We start from the raw sequence: 23,907 nt of genomic DNA, 5'->3' as shown, positions 1-23,907 counted from the left end.
CTCACAAAGAGAGGGATTTGATTGGTGGAGTAGTAGATCTAGATCTCCTCTCTCTTTTCCCTCGAAAAGATTCAAGAATTATTGGACGATCAAGATGTAGAGGGGGATTTTCAAGGTCAACAATGGAGGAGAGAGAATGGGGAGAAAGAGCTGGCCAAAAAAGAACAAGAATAAAGCTATAAACAGGCGCAAGAAATATGTCTGTTGGAGCCAATAACGGCCAAATTTGCAACATCGTTCGGTACTACCGCCCGCGTGTGGCGCAAAGGAAAGGGAGGAGAGGCGGCCTAGGCTTCAGCTAGGCCAGCCGGGGCGAGTGGTGAGCGAGCGAGCGTGCAAGCGGATGCGGCATGCGAGGTCGCGAGCAAGTGACGAGGTAGCGCACTCGAGCAACCGGGTGTGTAGCGCGCGCGGGCGGGCGAGCGAGGCAAGCGGGAGGGGCAATTCTTATTCGCCGCTCATTGTCACTCTGATAATCAGGGCAACCTGAAGAGAACGCACGCTGGGTCTAGCCCATCAAAGGCGATGAGATGGTTCCGGTTTTAAATTTTCCTCGTTTTCCGGTTTTTTCGGTTTCTTCCTGTTTTCTTTGGTTTTTCTATTTTTCTTTGGTTTATATTGTTTTTCGTTTTCCTGGTTGGTTTTTTGAACTTTAAAAATTAAACTTTTTTGAACATTTTTTTATTTTTTATGAACATTTTTTATTTTTGACTTTTCCATTTTTGAACCTTTTCAAGTTTGAAATTTTTAGATTTGAACATTTTTAATCTAACATTTTTAAATTTGAACATTTTTCTGATTTGCACCTTTTCCAAATTGAACCATTTTCGAATTTAAACATATTTTGAATCTAAATATTTATTAATCTCAACATTTTTCTAGTTTGTGCTTTTTTCTAAAATTTGAGAATTTTTGAAATTTTGAGCATATTTAGAGATAATCAAAAGAAAGAAAGAAAAAATATGGCGGGGGTAGGAGCCCTTTAGGCAGCGCCTCAGATGGAGGCCGCACGGGGCAAGGAGTAGGAGCCCCTGGCAGGAGGTGGCCTGGAGCAGGCGAGCCAGTGAAGAGCAGGGCACGAATCTGGGTTGGCCCGGTGGCACCGAGGTGGAGACAAGAGCATGCAAAACCCCGACTAGTAGTGGACAAGAAACTCGGGCGGTACAGCCACTCAGCCCAAACCGGATTCCCCCTTTTTTCTTTTCGTTTTCAAATAAAATAAAATAAAAACTTGTAAATGCAATATCTAGAGTTTGGGAACTCCGATTGGGACATAAGCAATTTGGTTGGAAAGAGGACGACAAGAGCTCTCAATACGAGAAACACTGATAAAGCGCCAAACTCTGAAACGTAACAAGTGATACATGCGTAATCCGTTTTCGATGGACTAGGGAGGTTGTCATGAGAATGAAGACAAGCTCTAAAACATCACATGGATAAGAACCAAGAACAACCAAGAAATATGCTGCAAAGCATGCAAGGGTTTGATCTCTCACAAACAATACGACCAAGTTACTCATTCGAGAGCCCTGTTGATAGTACAGACAACTATTCTAAAACCCGGTCTCCCAACACCAATAAGAGACCAGTAAGAGAGAAAGCGTATCAAGAAGAAACCTTGATCTTGTGCATTCCACTTGAGCTGGATGATGAAGATCTTGACCGCTTTAATATGGAATGCCTTTCTTGATGTGCTTGCTTGATAAACTCTTGCGGATTGCTCCATTAGGGAAGAGATTCTTCCTCGACATATCTTCATGTATCCATGTCCACTACTTGGATGGCAAGCTCCGCGTGACATGGGTATGCCTAATTGGGCCTATGGCTTGTGTAACCCTGGTGGGTACGTTGGAGAAGCCCATGATGATAGAAGTAGAAGCCCACAAGATGAATCTTGTCGAATAAGGAAAGGCCCATGAAAGTAGCCGACGTATTTCTAGTTAGGCAAGTAACATATGTAAACCAACCCGAACTGGACTTTGAGACCTAGACTCATATATAAAGGCTAGGAGGATCCTTCGGGACGGATATCAAATCATTGTTGTAACCGTTGCTTGTTCTAGTTTACGGTGATCGAGCCTCATAATCAATCTGTCAGATAGCTTTGCTTGTCTGACCAATCGATGAAACCACTAGTGAACCACTTTTCCCCGAAACCTTAAGTCCATCGACCATGGACATTGCCGAGGTTGCTCCTCTTCAATTCGCGCCATCTTTGGGGATCTTGGAGTCGGCAATTTTCTCGGCTTCACCAAGCAACAACTCGATGATCGTTGGTGGCTAGATCAGGTTCGGTTCCATCAGTTTCCTTCCACACCCACCCGCCCTTCCCCTAATCTTTGACAACCTAGATCAGGGGATGGATCCGACGGTCCGAAGCTAAAACTTCCAAGTTGGTTCAAGAGGTTCTTCTCGCCTTCTGGATTTGATCTCTTTGGGTCCATCGATGACAGTCGCAGCACCGCCAAACATGACATCGTCCGTCGGCTCATAGAGCGAGGTAACTCGCCGGTTATCGGTGCCAGCAACGACAACTTTTCATCAAGGTGGGTATATCTCGCCGATGTATTCGACGGAATCTCCTTATGACGACAAAAGCGAAGCGCCATCGGATCAGGACGAGGACTCCATCGATCATGATCTATGCGACTACATCAACTCTGGTATGAATGAAACCAATCTAGATTGGGGAAAAAATTATAATGAAGTTTTTCAAGCGCGTCATCAGGTGTATGCAATCACTACGGGCGACTCTGGGGAAGGATATGAGGATTTTGACTCCCTCGGCAACCCCTCTCGTCAAAACTGGTGATCTCACTCAAGGAAGCGGGTAACAAGCATCACCTAAAGAAAATCAAGGTGAACAAGCTATCGGGTGGACAAAATGCCTCCCCCCGGACAATAGTTCAGATCTCGAGGGCTGCATGGGATAGAGTAAAACAAGCTATGCGAGGAGCATGATACGTTGCAAACGTATCTATAATTTTTGATGCTCCATGCTTGTTTTACACCAATTTATATGTGATTTCCTTACACTTCGTTGCACTTTTATACATTTTCCGGCTAAGGATGGCAATTTTACCCACGGGTACGGGTAACCGCGGGTACCCTACCCGCATGGGCAGGGTATGGGTACACTTTTATGCCCATGGGTAGTACCCATACCCTGCCCGTTAAGTCATGGGCAGGGCACGGGTATAGCCTCGTACCCGCGGGTAAACCCATACCCTGCCCGTTTATTGTCAAATCTTATGTGACATGTCTATTTTTGTTGTGTGTTAGAATATGAGAATGTGATTTCTATATTATGTTAATTGTTATGTACTCAACTACATGTTATTAAGTTGAGATAGTTAAATTTTTTAATCAAATTTGTTATCGATAAATGTAAAATTGTGATTGACTTATGTACAATTTATCCTACCCACCGGGTACCCAATGGGTACGGGTACCTGCACGGGTATGGGTATGGGTAAAGTTTTATACCCATGGGTACGGGTATGGGTAGAAGTTTGTACCCATTGGCTATACGGGTATGGGTATGGTATTGCTCTACCCTGCCCATACCCTGCCCATTGCCATCCTTATTTCCGGCACTAACCTATTAACAAGATGCCACAGTGCCAGTTCCATGTTTTCTGTTGTTTTGTATTTCAGAAAAGTTGTATAGGAAATATTCTCGGAATTGGACGAAACAAAAGCCGAAGATCTTATTTTTCCGTAACAAAGACAGAGTCCAGAGGGGAGACAAAGAAAGGCCACAGGGAGGCCAGACCGCCCCATGGCACGGGCCCAGGCCTGGCCGCGCCATGGCATGGTGTGAGGCCCCTGGCCTCCACCGACCTCGCCCTTCCGCCTATTTATTCACGATCTCGGGAAAACCTAAACACCCGAGCCTCCATCCACGAAAAGTTTCGTCCTGGCTTCCATCGCAGACCCTAGCTCGGGAGGGTTTTGAATCTCTTCCCGGCATCCCTCCCAGAGGGGGAGATCATCACCGGAGGTCTCTACATCGCCATGCCCGCCTCTGAAGTGATGCGTGAGTAGTTCATCCCTGGACTATGGGTCCATAGCAGTAGCTAGATGGTTGTCTTCTCCTAATTGTGCCTCATGTTTAGATCTTGTGAGCTGCCTATCATGATCAAGATCATTTTTATGTAATGCTACATGTTGTGTTTGCTGGGATCCGATGAATATTGAATACTATGTTGAGATCGATTATATACTTGTCATAGGTTATTTGTGATCTTGCATGCTCTCCGTTGCTAGTAGATACTCTGGCCAAGTAAATGCTTGTGATTCCAAGAGGGAGTATCTATGCTCGATAGTAGGTTCATGCTTCTAGTGTCTGGAAGAGTGACAACAACTTCTAAGATTGCGGATGTGTTGTTGCTACTAGGGAGAAAACAACAATGTTTTATCCAAGGGTAATTCTATTGTTTACTTTACACACATTACGTAATGCGATAATCTGTTGCTTGCAACTTAATAATGGAAGGGGTTCAGACGATAACCGGAAGGTGCATTATTAGTCATAGATACAGTTGGATTACGGTCTATGTATTATGTTTTAATGCCCAAACGAATCTTATAGTAATCATCTTGTCATGTATGGTCTTTATTCTGTCAATTGCCCTGTAGTTTGTTCACCCAGCATGTTATTTATCTTTATGGAGAGACACCTCTAGTGAACCGTGGACACGGTCCTTTCTTTTACACTGATACAATCATCATGTTTTGTTTACTTACTGCAAGCATTGTTCTCTTTAATTCCACTACAAACATCTCTTTCCACACTATACATTTAATCCTTTGTGTTCAGCAAAACTGGTTAGATTGACAACCTCATTGTAAGTTGGGGCAAAGTATTTTGGTTGTGTTGTGTGCAGGTTCCACGTTGTTTCTGATGCCGGTAGTGCGCCCTGCCACAAGTCAGCTAGCTATACCTTCAGAAGTCACGCCTTTCTCCAACTGGTCGATTAAACCTTGGTTTCTTACTGAGGGAAAACTTGCTACTGTGCTCATCATACCTTCCTCTTGGGGTTCCCCAACAGTGTGCAATCTGCGCTCATCAAGCTCTATTTCTGGCGCTGCTGCTGGGGAGAAAGAGGATTTCTGCAAGGGGAGTCTCTCAACTCCAATCTCTTTACTTTGTTATTGTTTTGCTTAGTTTATTTTTTGTCTTGTTTGCTTCTTTATATCAAAAACACAAAAAATTAGTTTCTCTTATAGTTGTTATTTTGTTTTTAGTTCATTATGTTGATCCCTAAGTACGATCTGAAAGACCTATCAGTGGGAGTGGTTCTATTATTGGGAGAGATAACATTGAAGAATTCTTTAATCATGTTAGTAAGCATAAACATTTTGAGGATAAATCCCTTGTAGAACTTACTCCTAATTATGAAACTGCTACAGCATATTTAGTTCGGATGTTAGAGGCTAAGTTTGTTAGCCTTAACCCCATAATGCAACAAATGTTTCTTAAACTTCATGAAGTTGAGGATGATGAAAAGAGAGATTTTATCCTAGAAACTTTGCTTAAAGAATTTGGAGATGTTGTTATAGAAGCTAGGAAAGTCTTTGATCGGTTTAAGATGCTAGGCTCATGTGTAGATGTTATTGGTACACTTGAAAAGGTAGAAAAAACCAAACTTGAAAATAGAGGGGAAATCAAAATACCAATACATTTCAAACTCGTAGGAATGCATGAAGCTTTGGAAAAGAATTTTGATTAGATTATCCCTGAAAACCATTTGATGAAAGTAGTGAACCCAAAAGTACTGAGAGAGGGTCTTCTAAAACTTATATTGATAAAATGCAAATCCTTGTTGAAAATACTTCTTGCATTAATCTTGATGCTTCTTCACTTGATAATACTTGATGCTAGCTCTTTTTCTGCACCTAGCTGAAAGGTGTTAAAGAAAAGCACTCTTGGGAGATAACCATATTTTATTTTTGTAATTTTTTTTGTTGAGTCTTGTAAGTTATTACCTCTGTAATAACCTCTCCTTATCATTTTTATTTTGTTTTTGTGCCAAGAATGGTCTAATAGGAAGAAAGTAAGATTTGGGGAAGTTGCTGTCCTCGAAGCGATTCTCAGTGCTGTCACCATAAAAATTCGTATTCCCAGGCAGAATGTAATTTTGAGCTTTCAATTTTTGTGAATATGTCCCAGGTTATTATCTAACTTTTGTTAGTTGAACACTTTTCGATTTGAGCAGCAGAAGATTTTCAAAAAAAATCAATATTTACCTGCTATTCTATTTTGATAGATTTCTGCCACTATTTGCATTTGCCTCTTAATCTCTTTCTTTTTGAGTTATTTTAAGGAAATAACTTTTTGAAGAAGTTGCTGCAGTAGCTTATTTTTTAATAGATATTTGATATATTTTAGAACTGAACCCAAGTGAATTTGTTATTTTGATTGCACTAATGCTGCTAATAAGAATTGTGTGAAGTGTAATATGAAGGAAGTTTGCAAGTGTAGGAAGAGAAGAATGATGTAATGAGATGAAGTATGGACAAAATTTATATCTTGAGGATTCTCATGTCACCCTAAGAAATATACAAGAGGTAGAAGCGTCAAAGTTGTGGGATTCCCAAGGCATCCCCTCTTCATCAACAAAGCAACATGTCATCTTTCTATGCGCTATATTTTTATTGCTTCATATACTATGTGTTATTCTTGGAGTGTCTTTCTTTTTTTTTTTGTTTTTTTTTGTTTTGTTTTGTTTGCTGTAGCATATGGTTGGATCTCAGCATATTTGTTTTGGAGAATGACACACTCCATTTTAATTGCATAGAACACTCTAGTTTTCGCTCTGATTGTTCTGCGGGTGTCCTAGTTTGCTAGTACTCCGTTTAGCTCTTGTTTTTTCACCGGAATTTTTTCAGCGCTTGTTAGTATTCTTTATTCATGTATGATTAGCTCTCTGGTCCATATTGATTTTTATCTATGAGAGTTGTTTCAAATAAATTGGTTGGTGTTGGAGACGAGTAAAATGTTTCATGCTTATAGTGATGCAAAAGAAAGCTTGTCTAGACCGTGGCATAGACTTTGGCATGTCATGTTGGATGCTATTCTTACTATATGTTTAGTATTTATTTTTGTAGCATGACTTTTCTCAAATAGCTAAGAGTGCATAATGTGCTATTGAAAGAATCATGTTTTATTTCCATCATACAAAGCATAATGTTGTGGTATTCTCCTTTGATGCTTTATTGGGTTGACTTGGCACATGCTTATACCATGTTATGACTACAAACCAGTCAACTAAAGCCTCTATGATCATTTAGTTTTTTATTTGCAATATCACTTTATGCTTTGATTGATAATGTTTTTTTTGCTATGCATGATTATGACCATTATTGCTCTCTTAGTTGGTCGCTGTCAGTCTTTTGCTGGCCTTCGTCTGTACTGAGTATGAGCTCTATTCGTGCATCCAACCACCAAAAACCAAAGTTTTTCAAACGTGTCCACCATATCTACCTACTAACATCATTGCTATTCCAAGTATATTCATCATGTTTTTATTATCTTCCAAATTAAATTTTGTCATGAGAAAATTAGTTAGTAAAGCTCTCACGAACTTGATAGCACATTTACTTTCTTGCACTTAATAAAACTGAACCATTGTGACTATCTTATGAAGATTATATGCTTGCAAATTACGAGTTGGGAGTTAGCACAACCATGCTTTCATGGGGCACGCTTTCAACATTGCACTTATTCCTATTTAGTTGATATCATGTTCTTTTGTTTATGGATGCCTAGCGGTATGAAATAAAATGAAACTTGTAAGTCCATGGAGTTTGTATATATGTTAGAGAAACGCCTGGGTGGCCAACTTAAGCCATGCATCATTCATGGTGGAAATTTACTGCAAACCATAGTGAGCATTCTGTGAAGCATCTTCAATAAAAAGCTATCCCATAGTAAATAAAAGGATTGTTGAGATGCTTATTGTCTGTTTGTCTTGTCATTTTGGTATGGGAATGCTGCTATATCATGGACAGGAGTACTCCTATATCAGGGGTACCCCGTTGGCGTTCTTAATGATACATGTATATTTACAATGACAAGAACTTATTTGGGACCTAAGTTGAGTAGCATGTGGTTTAGGTACTCGTATTCAAGGGGCACGAGATTTTCAACTTGTGATTTGTCAAGCATATAACTCATATTTGCCCTCACATTAACTTTAACCATTCAAGATGCTTATGATAGGGGTAATAAGATCTCAAAGCTAATGAGTACCATAATTATTGGAAGGTTTATAAAACTTATTAGTCTTGCTTCCTTCTACGAAGGACCCTTCTTTTACTTTTATGTTGAATCTTCATATTCTTGCTTTATGCACCAATTAAGAGAGCAACAACATGTAACAAACAATGAGCCAAATAGAAGTTATGATAGCAACAACTATAGAGTAGGAAATGTGAATCAACATGTGCAATTGCTTAAAATTGGTCATGAAATAAATAATAGCAAAATGTTACTGTAATAGCTAGAAATAAAACAAATAGAAATTATAGTGGCATCACTCCAGTACTTGTAGAGAAGGGAATGCAAATTAATTTATTTCAGGATATAAATTCGTGATGAGCAAAATCTAGATGATAGTTTAATCGGGTTTGGGGCAACTTGTATATATTTTTGTAAACTAGCAAGGTGGCCCTCGCAAATGCGAGGGCATCATCTTTATTAATTTTAGAAAGTTCGAGATTGTATTTATTGTGTTGTAGGAAATGTATTAATTAATTCTGGATAAATAATCTTTGGTATTTTTCCACTTAATTCTTCCTTGAGACTTTAAGCTATTATAATAATAAAATAAATGTGAAGATATATGTTATATTTTAGTGTTGCAGTCTTCTAGATTTAACCAGTTGATACTGTTGTCTTAACTGAACAAAATAATCGTCTAGAAGATAGATTTAGAATATCCATGTGGAGTGCTACTTTCAGCCCATAATTCACGTAAGCTCTACGAAGTCCCTCCGATGGACATGATCAATTATGGCGAAATGCAGTTTATGTAAATGTGATGTATTCTTGCTATTGAAGTTTGTGTTCTTTGAATTTTAAGTTGTAATGTATAATCATGTGGTTTGTTATTATTCATATGGCATATGCTTATATTTCCTAGGGGATTTTTGTTTCACTTTTTATAAGCATATTTTAGCTACCTAGAAGTTGAAAATAAGAATATTTTCGCGATATTCTTTCATAGCGTCTTCGTTATCTTTTTTGTTGGATTTGAGAAGGTTTTTGCCTACCAATTTATCTTGCTATAGTTTTTAAAATTAAGTTCTCATCACACTCGAATCTATCGAAAATAATATTTTATTGGTACGAATTAAGTTTAGGAGAAATCGAGTATGCATGACACTAAAATCTCCTATATACATTTTAATTTTGAGAATCAAAGATACTGATAAAACGTAACTGTGTTAGACAAAGTAAATTCTATATATAATGAACTCGGACCAGTTGATGTGTCGCCAGAATATTCTTTATGAAATTCTTTAAATGGGTGTGATGTTCTTTTTGTAGGGCCTAGCCTCACACGGAAGGTCGAAAAAGATTTACGTGTAACATCTGGACTTAACCAATGAATCGATGAGCGACCGGCACTCCATCGACCGATTCTGTCGGCATGATGTTGGTCATTGCCGATCTCTTTGTACACGTATAATATTAAATATTAAAACTAAAATCATTGATTTTTTTGGTTATGTTGATTAACATGGCGCCTCAAAAAAGCCTTTTTTTAGGATATAGCAATGCCTCGTCTAAATTTAGACAAATCCGAGACATCTTTTATCGAACGGAGGGAGTAATAGACTTAACCATGCACATGCATATATCTATACACTTACGTACATTTAAACTTCACTATATTATAAGTTTAAGCAACAGCAAAAATATTTTTACTAAATCATGCTTTCAACTTCTAGCTAGCTAATCTTCTACGCGTACATCTTTTTATTTTTATGGTCGATCTCAGGTAATCTATACGTGAATCCCTTCTTATTCTGTTAATTTTTTGTTTACTAAACGGACTGCATAGCTAGCGTGAGCTTAAGTTTCTTTTTCTGATTAGAGTCTCCTATTCAAACAGGTATGCTCGGGCAAAAAATCAATTAGGAGAGTCCACCTAGTTTAAAAGACTACTACGGACCAGAGAAAAAAAACTATAGATATGGTACGGTCTTCTCCTTATATTCTACGTGTCAAACGAAGCTACATCCAATTACGTAAGTAATAATCATCCATTAAATCATGACCACTTAATTTATATCTAACTGCTAATGCTAATATAATTTAGATGATGTGGCTTAACATGGTGGTTCTATTAATCATCCTTATTTTGCTTTTAGTATATAATAATAATAAATTCGGAACTAACTTACTGCTAGATAAGTTTAATCGGGTTCCGCAATACCTATATTTAAAAAAATTGTTTTACCAGTCTACAGACCACTTAGGCCCTTTGCTCGGTTGCCGCTTCGCAGCACTCTCTTCCGCTTGGTTTCACGGAAGCTACCCCCTTGGTAGTTTCCATTGTGTCTAGTGCGGTTATCCTCTGGGTTTCCCTCGGATCAAAGCGCAGCCACCAGTCGGTTCGTGCAACCATTTCGAGTAGACTACCAATGTGTACACAATATATCTACCAGTCGCGCGGCCTTGGCTAGGAGTATAATTTTGCAGGCCAACTTGTATATATTCACTATCATAATAAGTATCCATTCATGAATTGTCAATAATGTAGTACTGTGTCCTAACCATGTTCGCAAGTAGACACGTTTGACACTTTCTTTTATTTATTCTTCCCAGCTCTCTTGGTTGGGCAAGTGGGCCATATATACAAAAAAAAAAAAAAAACTGGGAAACGCGTATGTACAATGATCTGTACATCCATCTTTGCAACATCACAAAGAGAGTGCGAAATGTAGCTGTAGAAGGCGATCATGTTCCCTTTGTGAAGTTAACAAACCTACATGATCCAGCAAAATGAAGCAAAATTCCAAGTATAATCCTTCACCAAATTGTACAAAAATAAGCAGAATTGCCTTTTACCAAGAATGTACCATGTATAGGTGCTTAATGCTTAGTTGACAGTCTAGAGGGCCTGCTTGGCAAGCATTAACATACAAGACACAATAAATTGAGTTTTGTGAAACACTGCATTGCAAGGACTGAGAAGTCCAATAGTAGCTTAGATGTAAATACTTATAATTTCTTGAAAATAAACTACTTGTAGAAGCCAGTAACCATGTCATGGAACGCAAATCAGGTGGAGGCTTCACTGTCGAGGCGAATCCTCTTGGTACCAACCTCGTCACCAGCAGGCACCCTATTCTCCTTTGCTTCCACCGAGCACCTCTTGTAAGGCTTGAAGCCTGTCCGGCGGGATTTCATATTCAGGTGTGTCAATTCAATGGGAAAGGAAGCTTTTGGCCCAACCGATGTTTCCAATTCAAGATCGATAATCGTGGGGCTCTTGTTGAGGTCGACCGTCACTGTAGCTGCTTCATCTTGTCCCTCCTTGGCAACCGCCTTCGACCCTTCTGCTTGCAGAGGAGAAAAGCTTTGGGGAAGCTTTCCTCTACTGAAAAGTGCATCGAAAGCCATACGACCCTGACAGCAGAAATGTGAATTAGAAAAACAGTGATAGATGCTCAAAGAGTAACATACAAATGAAATTGGGCAATGCTGGTAGACTACAACCTCTTCGGAAACTTCCTTCCATGAATCACTTGTGCTTGCGATGCTCCTAAATCTGCGGTGGTTAATGTCACCAGCTGAAGAATTACTGCAAGATGCTTGCTGTGTCTTGTCGTTAGCTTGGTCTTGTTTCTCAGGAACATGTTCTGCCTCAACATCACTACTTGACGGCGTGTTGGAGCCACATGAAGAGCGATCCTTCTTGTTTCCGAATGCATCACTTGTTTCAGCTCCTGTGGCAGGTGTTGTCTCAGCTTTATCAGCCGGAGATATCTCTAACTCAGTGTGGAGAGACACCTCCGCTTTTCCATCCTCGCCGGACCCTGAAGATGCTACAACCATCATAGCTTCAGGTTGATCTTGCTCTTGAGCTACTTGGCATTCCTTCGATGAGCTGTCAACTGGGCAGTTCACTGAAGCTCGCTGAACATCCGTCGTGGGAAAGGAAGCACTAGGAACTGGGACAAATGGAAAAGCCATGGGGGAGCAAACAGAGGGAGAAGACCTTGTGTTGCCCACCATGCCGATGCTGCTGCAACTGTAGCTGCTACAATAGAAGCCATGCTGGGAGGAGAGCCAATATGTCTTCCTTGAGCATTCTCAGTAAGATTTTCTTCATTTGGAAGAATATGAGTGTTGCTGTCTGCTGCTGGCCAGTATGATGCTGCAAGCCTTGCGGCTGCATGTACTGCTGGGTTTGACAACAATGTGGAAACAAGCATGCTGGAGAAGGTGGATGACATATCAAAAGAAGACCTGTAGGCATCTTGGTTGCAGTGACCTTGTATCGTTGGTGCAAACGCTGCATAGTTGTGGGGAAAGGGCTGCGCCGCTGAGCTGATGTTCAATTTTGGATCCACAGGAAGTGTTGGATGGATGCCATTTATGCTTCCGTTGGCTCCTCCCACTTGATCATTTGTTTGATCAGGATGACTTCCTTCAGTGCCAGGCACTGGAATGTCAGTTGCCCCAGTTTTATTCATTTGGCACTGTGGAGCACTTACAGCATGTTGGTTCATATACGATGTCTCCACTGTCTTTGGCTTTAACTTCATGTGTTGCCTTGAGTTATCCCGACAATCTTCATGAGAATGGTCATATTTAGAACAGGTTTGGACTCTGTTGAGACTTTCCATTTGCTGATCATTATTATCTTTTACATCCTTCTCAACATCAATGGATATAATATTCCTTTCCATGGTTGCCATATCTTTGATTTCTGTTTTAGTCGGTTCAATTGCCCTAGATGCACCATGATTTGAAGACCTCTTGCTAACAGAAGAAAATGAGGCAGATGGTGCTTCTTGAAAGAGATTAAGAACTTCTGAGCAATTACCGTTTTCGGACAGCTCCATTCTTTGAAGTTTCTGAATGCAATCGAGCTTTGTGTTAAAGAAAATGAAGAATAGCAATATGGATAGAATAAACACAGCTCTAACCAAAGCACAGAATTACAAATGCATTTACCTGAAGAGTTCCATTGCTTTCCGTCTGTGCATTGCTATTGCTCAAGCTTACATTTGATTTTGTTGGCTTGTCATTTGAAACTTCTCTCGTGGGTGTCTCAGAACTGAGACAACCTTTTCGAGGATATGGACAGTTCGGTTTTCTTTTAGGCCGTGGTGGAGGTATGTCGATATCATGAGCTTGCCCCGGAGAAGTGCCATTATTGATAGCTTCCTTTTCCAGCTGCAATTTCCCAATTAGTTACATACAAATAGATACCGATAATAAACTAGGACCAGATGCTGGAGGAACAGTGAATTTGATGTGCACAGAACTGTTATTACCAGATTTTTTTTTCGAAATGGGGAGATTCCCGGTCTCTGCATCAATATATGCATGCGGTGTTTTATTGCATAGGTCTCATAAGAGTATTATTAGTAGATTTTGTAGTTTTCAAAAATATATCATCTTTGAAGGTAACTGAAAACCTTTGGCAGCGAGTTTCTAGAAGCTGCCAGTACTAGGAACATGCATTTGTAGCTGGACGGATTTCGCCCCAATTTAGGTACTCAAACCAACCAGGAACCAATTGGAAAATACATAAGTTCTTTACAGTTCTAAGCTATGAGGAAATTACTGACGATCACCAGCCACCAGTACTAGGAACATGCATTTGTAGCTGGATGGATTTTGCCTCACTTTACGTACTCAAACCAACCAGGAACCAACTGGAAAATACACAAGCTCTTTACAGTGCTAAGGTATGAGGAGATTACTGATGATCACCATGCCAAGGTTCTTTGTTGATGAGTTCGGTTTAGACTTTAGAATTGTATGAGGGGACATTGTATTGTGAGGAACAATATGCAACGGAGGCAAAATCAGCAAGTGTCAGACATGAGTTTTTTTTACACCCATTAGCCAAGCTATGAATTCATTGATGCTCACAAAAAATTATCTGTATGTTGTGATGAATCATCAGAGTTGTAATCATATAAGATGGCTTGCCATGGAGGTTGGCTGTATGCTCACAAAAAATTATCTGTATGCTCACAAAAAATTATCTGTATGTGCACAAGTTTCCTTGCTGGTGACCTTTTTTTTTGTTTTTTCTTGCAGACATATTGATCCTTTTTCCCAGAATCACCCTCTTGCTCCTTAGATGCTAACACTATTTGGTTTTACTTGAATATTTGAATTTAACTTAAAAGGCATGGCAAACTCTACGGTCAGGACAAATCTTAATCGGTTTTCCTTGGCATCAAAAGTGCCGATCAGTATGAAGTTCAATATCCAGCATTGGCAGCTTTACTATCATAAGTTCTTACAAGTTTTCACTGCATAAGAAGAGTGTTATCCTTATGTTATTATCCTCATGGCCCCAGATTAACATGCCCATGTTCAGTTTAAAAAACATCAACCATGACGTCCATCATTACTGACCAATTAGGACTGGTTATAAGGAGATGGCAGGCTGTCACCAAGAAGAACGTTATGGCAATTAGCTAGATGCTAATATGACAGGAGTGACGGGAGATGGGGTACCAAAAGATGAAGACAAACCAGACCAAATACTTAATTGTAATAAGAACCAAATTTAAATTTGGTTAATGTGCTCACTACTAGATCAAGCAACATACTGAAGGCTAGTCACGGTGGATTTCAGGCCACAGACCAGCAGCTACTAGTTGCAGCTATATCGTCGGAATTACTGCTACAAGCCTAATGCTACTTCATCTGAAGTATTGGAATAGTCATAAGTCATAACCCTTCAGAGTCCACACTTAAACTGGCTCTTTGATAGCATCTTTTACAGAATTATCCTGTGCTAAGAATTATTTTACGACCATCAACCTAAGGGCATTCCACAACTGCAAGTTTTCAATTTTCAGACTATCAATATCATGCTCACGGTTCAACTAACTTCTATAACAATAGGCTTCTAGCTGCTTCTAAGTTACACCTTCCATTCAAAATCTCCAAACGGAGATTCAGAATGCCAGAAAACAAGGCACTTTTTGGCAACCAGACTAACCGGACGAGTTTGGCCAAAAATCAGAACCAACTGCAGTAGGCTTTTGGAGTGGTATCCTAGGATAGGCAGCAAAGAACAGAAAGCAGAGATGAGAGAAAGAAGGGAAAGAAGATAAATTTTGTCGTTCCTGTTAAATATAATTAGTCTCTTCCATAAAATTGGTCTTTTAGTTGAAGTGGCTAGAGCATGCAATTCTACATGGTATCAAAGCCACAAGGTCTCGGGATCAAATCCTGGCCAACGCAGTATTAAAAGCAAATATTTGCGGCCTCCCTAGAAAAAGATCCAACAATCCACGTCCAAGGCCTGTGCGTCTAGAAAAAAAACACCGGCCTAGACATGAGGGGAGGTGTTGAATATAATTGTCTAGTCTCTTCCATAAGATCAGTCTTTTGGTTGAACTGGCTAGAGCATGCAATTCTACAGTTCCAACTCTCCATGCCGGTGTGTAATTTTGCGGATTAACATCATGCTTTGGTAAATAAAAAATACTCAAATACCTCTCGGTCATTTTACACAAGGTAGAGAGTGAAACATGTTAGATTAAAGCTTTTACCTATGTTGATGGTGGTTCCAACAGCATGTTAGCATAAATTTGACATACAGTTCCTTAGGCATTTCCTGTAGTCCACTCAAGTGTGTGCAAATATCCAATTTTACACTATGGACTCCATATGCAAATTTAACTAGTGCCATAATGTTCTCTTGCAGCATGGATGTGTACATGAATTAATGAGAGAACCAGAGGTGTTCAATATCGAGTTTCTGCAGCATTACTAATTTAGTACAAATCAGCAAACACTTTTTAGCATATTTCCATTTTAACATGCTTTAACTTAATATGTTCATGAATCAGCAGAGCATCAATTAAATAAAGCATCGTTCTCATGATAGTCAAAAGACACGAATCTTTGATTGTTCATGCTCAGTATTGAAGTAAACAACTGTACCATGAAAGAAAGAAAGAAATATTTCAGTGAAGTGAAGACATAAACATCATGAAGCAAGCATCCATTTTTATAACCGAGAAAAAACGAAACAACTGCGAAAAATAAGGAAATAGTCAGACATGAGCACTAGCCAAGAAGATAGAGAAAGAACCTTGGTGAAGAATTTTTGAGCATGGCTTCTGATTTGCACAGCCGTCTTTGTCCCAACATGCTCTGTACAACAAACAAAAAGGCGAATAAGAAAATAAGACAAATAAGTTCATATTAACAACATAGTAACTTCATATAGGTAGACCACTACTAATAATGATCAAGCATTTCCTTATAAAAGATCAGCAAGCGCAAATCGATGAATTCGGGAAAGGCTTACAATTACTCAAGGTATGATAAATACAAAAATTCACCTTCAATGCGCTGCCAAGCTCTCCCATACAGTTTGAGGGCTTCAAGGAACCGTTTGTGCTCTGCCTCGGTCCACCTCTCCCGTTGTTTTGTGATTGTGTACGGTTTCCGCACCTACAAACAAAAATCAAGAAAATTAAATGTTGTTTCTTTCACCACAAATTAACAGGCAGATCCATGAGTAACCCACCTTTATTACTGTTTCCTCACCAGAAGAATTCATCTCCATCTTTCCAGGGGAAAAAACAAAAAAAGAAGGAAGTGTCAACAACTGGTCGCCTTGTCACTTGGAGTTGAGGTCTTCTACAAACAACACTGCTCCTCCTTCCGAGTCTCCAGCCAAACGCTGAATCTGACGCAAGTAGTATCTCATACCTCCTCCTACACCTCTCTATCACACCAACACAATAAATATTTCAAATTTATGCACCCAACCAGAAAAAGCAGTTAAATTAGTTGTCACAGACCAAATACAAAACCTAGGGAATTCACCACTCTACTCATAAACTGAAATTGGATCATGATCTACAGGGTCAAGTTCACTCACCTACTTGAATTTATCCATCTGGAGTCAATCTGCAAAACAATGCAACATGGCACAGCACCATTTTAATACACATTCACCCCTTAAATAAATAAAATTCCACTCGCTTGACATTTAAAATATGAACGCACTCAGAGAAAAGAGAAATTCATTTCATCCTAAAATCAGGCATAGCTAATTAAGACAATTAAATAATTTCATAAATATAAGAATAACTTGATCTAACAATGTAAGGAACAGCACCATTCCACTTACCTACTGAAAGCCCTTATTGCAGTTGCCTTGTTGCACACATGAAATGAGTCGGAAGAGTTTAACCTTCCTCCTATCTTGATCTTCAACTCTAGAATCAGATTAAAACTCTCAAGTATTCAGATCATGCAACCAATCCACAAAAAGAATCCGATTAGACTCACAAAAGCAGTCGAAACCATACAGAAGCTGAAAAGCAATAACACAAGAAGCAACCCAATCCAGATCACCAGCTAAGTACAAACACCCTAAAATCCACATTATTAGTGTGAGGTCCTATCAACTTCCAGTTATGAGTGACAGTTCATGATAAAAGAAATGCCAAATCTAGCAATAGTTCCAGGCATATTGACAAACTTCAAAACTCAGATCAACCAAAAACTAACAAGATCACAGCTACCTGAATAAACTGAGCTCAGAAGTTCCAGTATTTTTCTTAAAAGGGTACAGGGAAATGAGTAGTCCGTGAATCAAAACAGCAGGCAGCACAAATGCAGGACCTCAAGCTCAAGAATGATCCCCTGAGTAACTCCTACACTTGAAATTTACTAAAATGAGATCAAGCAAAAGTTTTTTCCAAACTCAAGACACAAGATATTTGAGCTACCAAGGGAAGAAAAAATGTGCCGCTATGAGACCAACAAGTTCCATTGCTATAACTGATTTGGTTTGCTGCCTGGGCTAAGAACCAGTTGAACTGTGAAATGGTGTACCAACAACTCTAGAACATAAAGTAATAATCAACCAAACACCTTATGCATTTTTACAAGAAATGATGTGAAAACAAACTGAAGCACAAGCCCGTAAAACATGAAATAAATTAAACCTTCGTATACTAACCTAAGTTTCCAAAGGCAACCAAAAAACAAGACCATAAAAATAGAAATAATTTACTAGATTGGTTAGATCTTCATCAGAAAAGGAAGTCGAATATGTTGACGTGTGTATAACTGGATTGCACTAGCCATCAGTTCGAACTTTTGGTTGCGTTGGCTAGTGCATGAAGCTTGACATGGTATCAGAGCCCAGGGTTTCAAGTTTGAGATTATCCTAAAATTGTTGTTGCCCCCTCTTTGTTGACATATAGGCCTGAGCAGTATGGACTTTTGGTTGCATTCGCTAGTGCATGAAGATTGACAGAATACACAGAACTAACTAAGCCTTACTTCATTCAAATCAAATGTTTCTTTTTTATCATTTGATTTGGATGATGTGGTTATGGAAAGTAGAGCTAAGATTTTAGGAGTGCAAAGGCTTTTGGGGAGGCACACACAAGTGTGAGCTGGGGGATGAGAGATGGTGCAATAGTCGCAAGCGATGGAGAGCAACTATTCCAAGTTTCTTGCTTGATTCATGCAATTGTAGTCCCTTTTTTCTTCATCATAGTCAATGATCCAACTAATTTAATTTATTACCTAGGGTGAACAAATATATCATGTTCTTCCCACTATTCTTTTGTGTCGTCAAACTTCCCACGAAAAGATCAACACATCCCACATTGATCGTAAAGTAATCATATCTACAAACACCATCGTAGTGTCACCATTGTAGCCTAATTCCCTCATATATGTGAAAGCAAAAAAACTCACATATGAGGTGCCACATATAAGAATTACTAAACTCATCATTCTCTCTCTTGTTGAGAGCATGTCTGAAACTTGAAGGGACTTCACGGTTGCCTTTTAGTCTTCCCGAGTCAACTTCACAGTTGTCTCATCCCCTTTTTCTAGATAGCCTTTACATGCCCTAAATATAGCACTCTGCCGCCTGCATTCTTCATCTGCACTTTGCCATCTGCACCAAACAACCCAGAAGTGCACTAAAACACCAAATATACTACTTTGGGCTCTTTAAGCCTCTCCAGATACCACTTTCTCCGAATATCCACAGGCAACTTTTGTCTGTTTCAATCTCTATAGACCTAGTTGTTGAAGTTTATAAGTGGATTGCACTAGCCCTTTCCATCGGTTCGAACTTTTGGTTGTGTTGGCTAGTGCATGAAGCTTGACATGGTATCCCGTCACGTGTGAGCGCGGGTGTTGAAGTGTATAAGTGAATTGTACTAGCCATTTCCTTCAGTTTGGACTTTTGGTTACGTTGGCTAGTGCATGAAGCTTGACATGGTATCAGAGCTTAAGGCTTGTATCCACGTATATGCCTTTTGAGTTATACCTCTGAGTCACCGGACCATGTACAAGGCCTCTTGAGCCTACCTCTGAGTCTCTACACATGTTGATTTGTCTTCCCCTTCACACGTGAGTGTGGGTGTTGAAGTGTACAAGTGGATTGTTGTAGCCCTTTCCATCAGTTGAGTCTCATAGGTCATGAATCCAAACCTACCTCCCCAACCCCCAATACAACGAACCACCAATCATAACCGACCGATGCCGAGTTGCAAGCCTCACCCATACCGATGAGCTCTAGCCTGGATCACGTGCTTTCGCTTTAAGGAGGAATAGGCTTCGACTCTCTACGCACTACATCATAGCCCCTCCATCAGAACTCCTTTAGACTTCAGTTCCACCTACAACATGACTCCGTGGTGGATGATTTTTTCCACCCTCGCAACTTTTGACTCGAGATCTCTCTTCGTGTGTGTGTGTGTACACCACCTTGAATCAACACCGTGACATCGCCTAGTTGAAGCCCTCAGGCCTACTGTGGCAACATGGATGGACAACATTAGAATCACACTATTTTGTCGCAATGGCCAATCACATTATGTCTTCTATTTTGATCGACCTCTTTGTCGATCTGCCAGACTGCCTGGGCTACCTACTTGCATCTATGGCTCTAGTCGAACTTGTCTGATTGCACGACACACTCCAAGCTCCTCCGAGTCTTATGCGTATGTTTCCCCCTCTGCAGCTTGATGCAGCACCTTGTCCACCCACTGGACCACCTCACATTAACCTAGGCGTTCGTGGCCTAGCCATTGCGCACATGGTCCTCCTTACCACTGCGCTATCGCTGTCTAGGCAAAGCTCATGGTATCACACCTCATGAGTGCTACACCACACGCCTTGGTGCATTCCTGCACAGGGCCCATGCACGTGTGCTCTACCACGGACTTGGTGATACTTTCAGATTGATCAAAATTGACTTACCAAGACTATCCTTGACCTCTATTTTTTCTTAACAAATCATCAAACTGGACGATGTTGCTATTCGATCGCTTCCTCCGACTGGAATATTGGCTGAGTTTGTTGGCCTTCCATTGACCGCCTTGGCCATTCCACCACATATTCTGACAGCCACGATCAATGTTGATCCTCCTCTAAGTCAACGAAATAACGGGACCTTCAAACCTCACTCTGATACCACTTGTTTATAATCTGAGGCGCACGTCAATCATATGAGGACAAGCAATCACGTCATGACAACGAGATTTATTGACAAGGTTCAGTGAACTTGCCTACTCCACGGGGCATGACTACGAGCACTCCTCCCCATATACTAAATCAACATACTACAACCAACGACAGAGCCCACCAATGCCATCAAACCTATGTCAAACATTGGGCCGTGACAGGTCCGGCACCCCTGCAAGGGCGCACCCAGTCCACCCCTTTCGTGATCTACTGTCTAGCCTACCAGCATTGTTTAGTCTATTTTGACTTTATGTCTTAATATTGGGTTACATGTGTTCAACTCAAACACCTAACCCTCTGCTAATTACAAGTTTAACTGTAGTCTAACTCGTACGCATATTAGACACAATTCCATAAGTCCATCAAAATTGCTGTGGCACGGATCAAGGGCATCACAAGGAGGACTCGCACAGGTGGTGCCTTGGATGGGTGGCTGTGACATGTAACCTTCATGTACAATGATTTCAAATACCATCCCCTCCCACAAATTGGCTTCTCAAATTTAGTCACAAAGGTTGAGAAATGTCACAAGGGGAAATTATGGACACAACTGGCCTCGATGATGTCGAAGTCATTCAAGAAGTTGGTTATGTTTGACTGGTGAATGGTTGACTAAATAACCATGTTTGTAAAATACTTTATAATAACCCCTAACTTGATTCTAGAGATTGACCCTTGCTTTCCAAGTCCAAACTATTTTTTAAGAAAGAAGTAAGTTTTAGCAAAAGAAGCTAGACTAACCCAGGGTTATAACACTCTTGGCATGTCATGGTTATTCTTTTCCATGTCAGTTATTGGTCATTCTCAAAACTTTGTTTGAGTGGGATTAGTTATAAATAGGGAAATGATTACTAAAGCTTTGTTCACTGCACCCTCACGTTTTTTCAGACTTACAGAAATATATCCACTGGCCTCCTACAGCTTATTACAGTTTCCTCTTTTTGTCATCACAGTTTGTTATTGTTGAAACTTTTAAGTTTCGTTCGTTGGGTTGTCTGCATTTTTGCTATGTAGAGCCCAGGTGTAAATTCGTTTGCTTGTATCGCCTTGATGTGGCATTTCAGATAATAAAAACTCTCTTTATAAGAACATAAAAAACCTTGACCACTAGATATAAGTTGCTTAGGATTTTACATGATTTGCTAAGTAGACCATGGAAGTGTTTGGTCTCTATTTTACTAGAGTCTAACATTAACAACAATGAGGAAATATGGTACAAAAACTAAATTAAACAAGATTGAAAGAGTATGGTAAGGATAGTACTACCTCTGTCCAAAAATAAGTGACTCAACTTTTTTCTAGATATGGATGTATCTACACACTAAAAACGTGTCTAGATACAACCATACCTAGAGAAAGTTGAGTCCCTTATTTATGAACGGAGGGAGTACTATAAATTAAAGACTCCCTTTTTCCTAGTTTCTACACAAAAAGTCAAAGTGAATGATTCCCAAGAAGCTAACTGGTCATCTTTATGGGCATACCTTGCTGCTCCAGTACCTCTGTCTATTTGAGCATGTTCTTTACCTTTTTTCCGATTCTAAGTTAATTGATCACGTAGCAGCTAGGCTGGCTACGGTAGCTCCCAGGCTCGCCAATGGACCTCTTCTACATCCACGAACAGTATCAAACTGAGAGAGCATCCATGAGTCTAGCTCCCGCAATCTCAATCACTTATAAAGGACAACCCATATGCCTGCAAGCAGATCTATGAGCTTACCAGAAGCAAAACTATCAACTAACAGAGAGAAATAGGACTTTTCTGGTAAACTGCCTTAATATGCATATGTTGCTTTAGGATTCCTAAGCTTTTCGAAAAGAGTTGCTTTTCTTAGGTCAGTTGCGAATTTTACCATAATAAATGTGTAGTCATAACTACCAGAAACCTACGACAGTTTGATTAGCAGACAAATAAATTTTCTTCGTAGTTCAATTCGCTACACCACCTAGTCTAATTAAATGAACTCACCTGCTTAATTACATTACATTAAGATGCTCTTTCCCTGAATAGCAAATTCAGAATAAGAAATTACACCCTGTGTTTAAAAACAACTTCAGATTATCAAGAGCATCATATTAGATTCAGGGATCTGATAAAGTCGCACCTCAAAAAAAAAACTTGTACCTAAATTACCAGGTCGACCCTACAGACTTATACCTGCAAGAACTTGAAGAAGGAAATCACTCGTCATTTTATCCCTCGCCACACTAAAATAGACAAGAAATGAAACGTCCCATCGCAGCCATCTCAACCTACAAGACCGAGACTGGCTAGAGCAAGAAGCACACAGAGTACACGACCAACTAGAGCAAAAAAAAAAAAAAAAAAAAAAAAAAAAAATCACAGCTCAGTAAACTTAGCAGACCTGCTAGAACAAGCCAATCTGAGAGCTGCAGTCCGACCCTTATACTACTAAAGAACGACAGGCAAGCCATCTGACAGGCTCAGTGAAGAGCTACAGTTGAAAAGTCTGAGCGTGTGCCCACTACGATCATTTGAGCAGAGCAACGCTAAATCAAGCACTGCGAGTACAGAGGCCGAACAAACCGTGGACTGCGTCACAAACTATAGCGAGAAACGGAGGAAACAGAGAAGCGTGTCGGGACGGTTGCAGCAGAAAATTCTGGAAAACTTGTATGCGTTCTAGGTTACCTCGGGGCGAGCAGCAAGGAAAGCTAACAGCCCACGTCGCCCGCCCAGCCCTCCCTCCGCGCGCGCGGCGGCCTGCACGAACAAGCCACCCCGCACACACAAGATCAAATCAACAAAGAAAATCAGCAGTTCATCACGCAAAAAACGGAATCTCAATCCCGATCCCAGGCACACACACCTCAAGCGACCGCCGCGGCGGGGCGCCGGCGCAGCAGCTCCGCCTCCGGAAGAAGCACCTCCGCTTTGGGGATCTAGCTAGCTAGCAGACTAGCCAAGAAGCAAGCGTGCGTGGGTGGGTGCGCGCGCGAGCTAGGAAGGAAAGAAGGGTGCAGATGTCGGGTACTCGGGTGCGGGCCTCGCTGTGTGCTCCGGCTCGTCGAGACTCCAGGGTGGAGGCTGTGTTTGTGGCCGGAAGCCTGTGGGGGTCGCTCTCGCCGCCGCGACAAATCTCAGCCACTATCTTTGCTTGTGGATTTCTCGGCCTCCTCCCACGCAGTCTTGCTGCGGCAACCTCGCACAACCA

The 23,907-nt window shown here is 40.4% G+C and overlaps 1 protein-coding gene across 1 annotated transcript; it reads right to left on the bottom strand.

Moving 5' to 3' along the window:
- Positions 1-11,018: 11,018 nt before the first annotated feature.
- On the bottom strand, positions 11,019-23,456 carry LOC124687377 (protein CCA1-like). The gene is given in 10 exon segments (XM_047221172.1): positions 11,019-11,644; positions 11,735-12,210; positions 12,213-13,098; positions 13,199-13,420; positions 16,314-16,375; positions 16,567-16,678; positions 16,755-16,955; positions 17,112-17,140; positions 17,364-17,451; positions 23,385-23,456. Coding segments are annotated over 7 exon segments (2,145 nt in total). The 5' UTR covers positions 16,794-16,955; positions 17,112-17,140; positions 17,364-17,451; positions 23,385-23,456; the 3' UTR covers positions 11,019-11,296.
- Positions 23,457-23,907: the final 451 nt, after the last annotated feature.

Source organism: Lolium rigidum, chromosome 1 (genome assembly GCF_022539505.1).
Source record: "Lolium rigidum isolate FL_2022 chromosome 1, APGP_CSIRO_Lrig_0.1, whole genome shotgun sequence".
NCBI lineage: Eukaryota > Viridiplantae > Streptophyta > Magnoliopsida > Poales > Poaceae > Lolium > Lolium rigidum.
The sequence above is the reverse complement of the archived record's forward strand: the minus strand, read 5'-3'. Positions and strand labels throughout refer to the sequence as shown.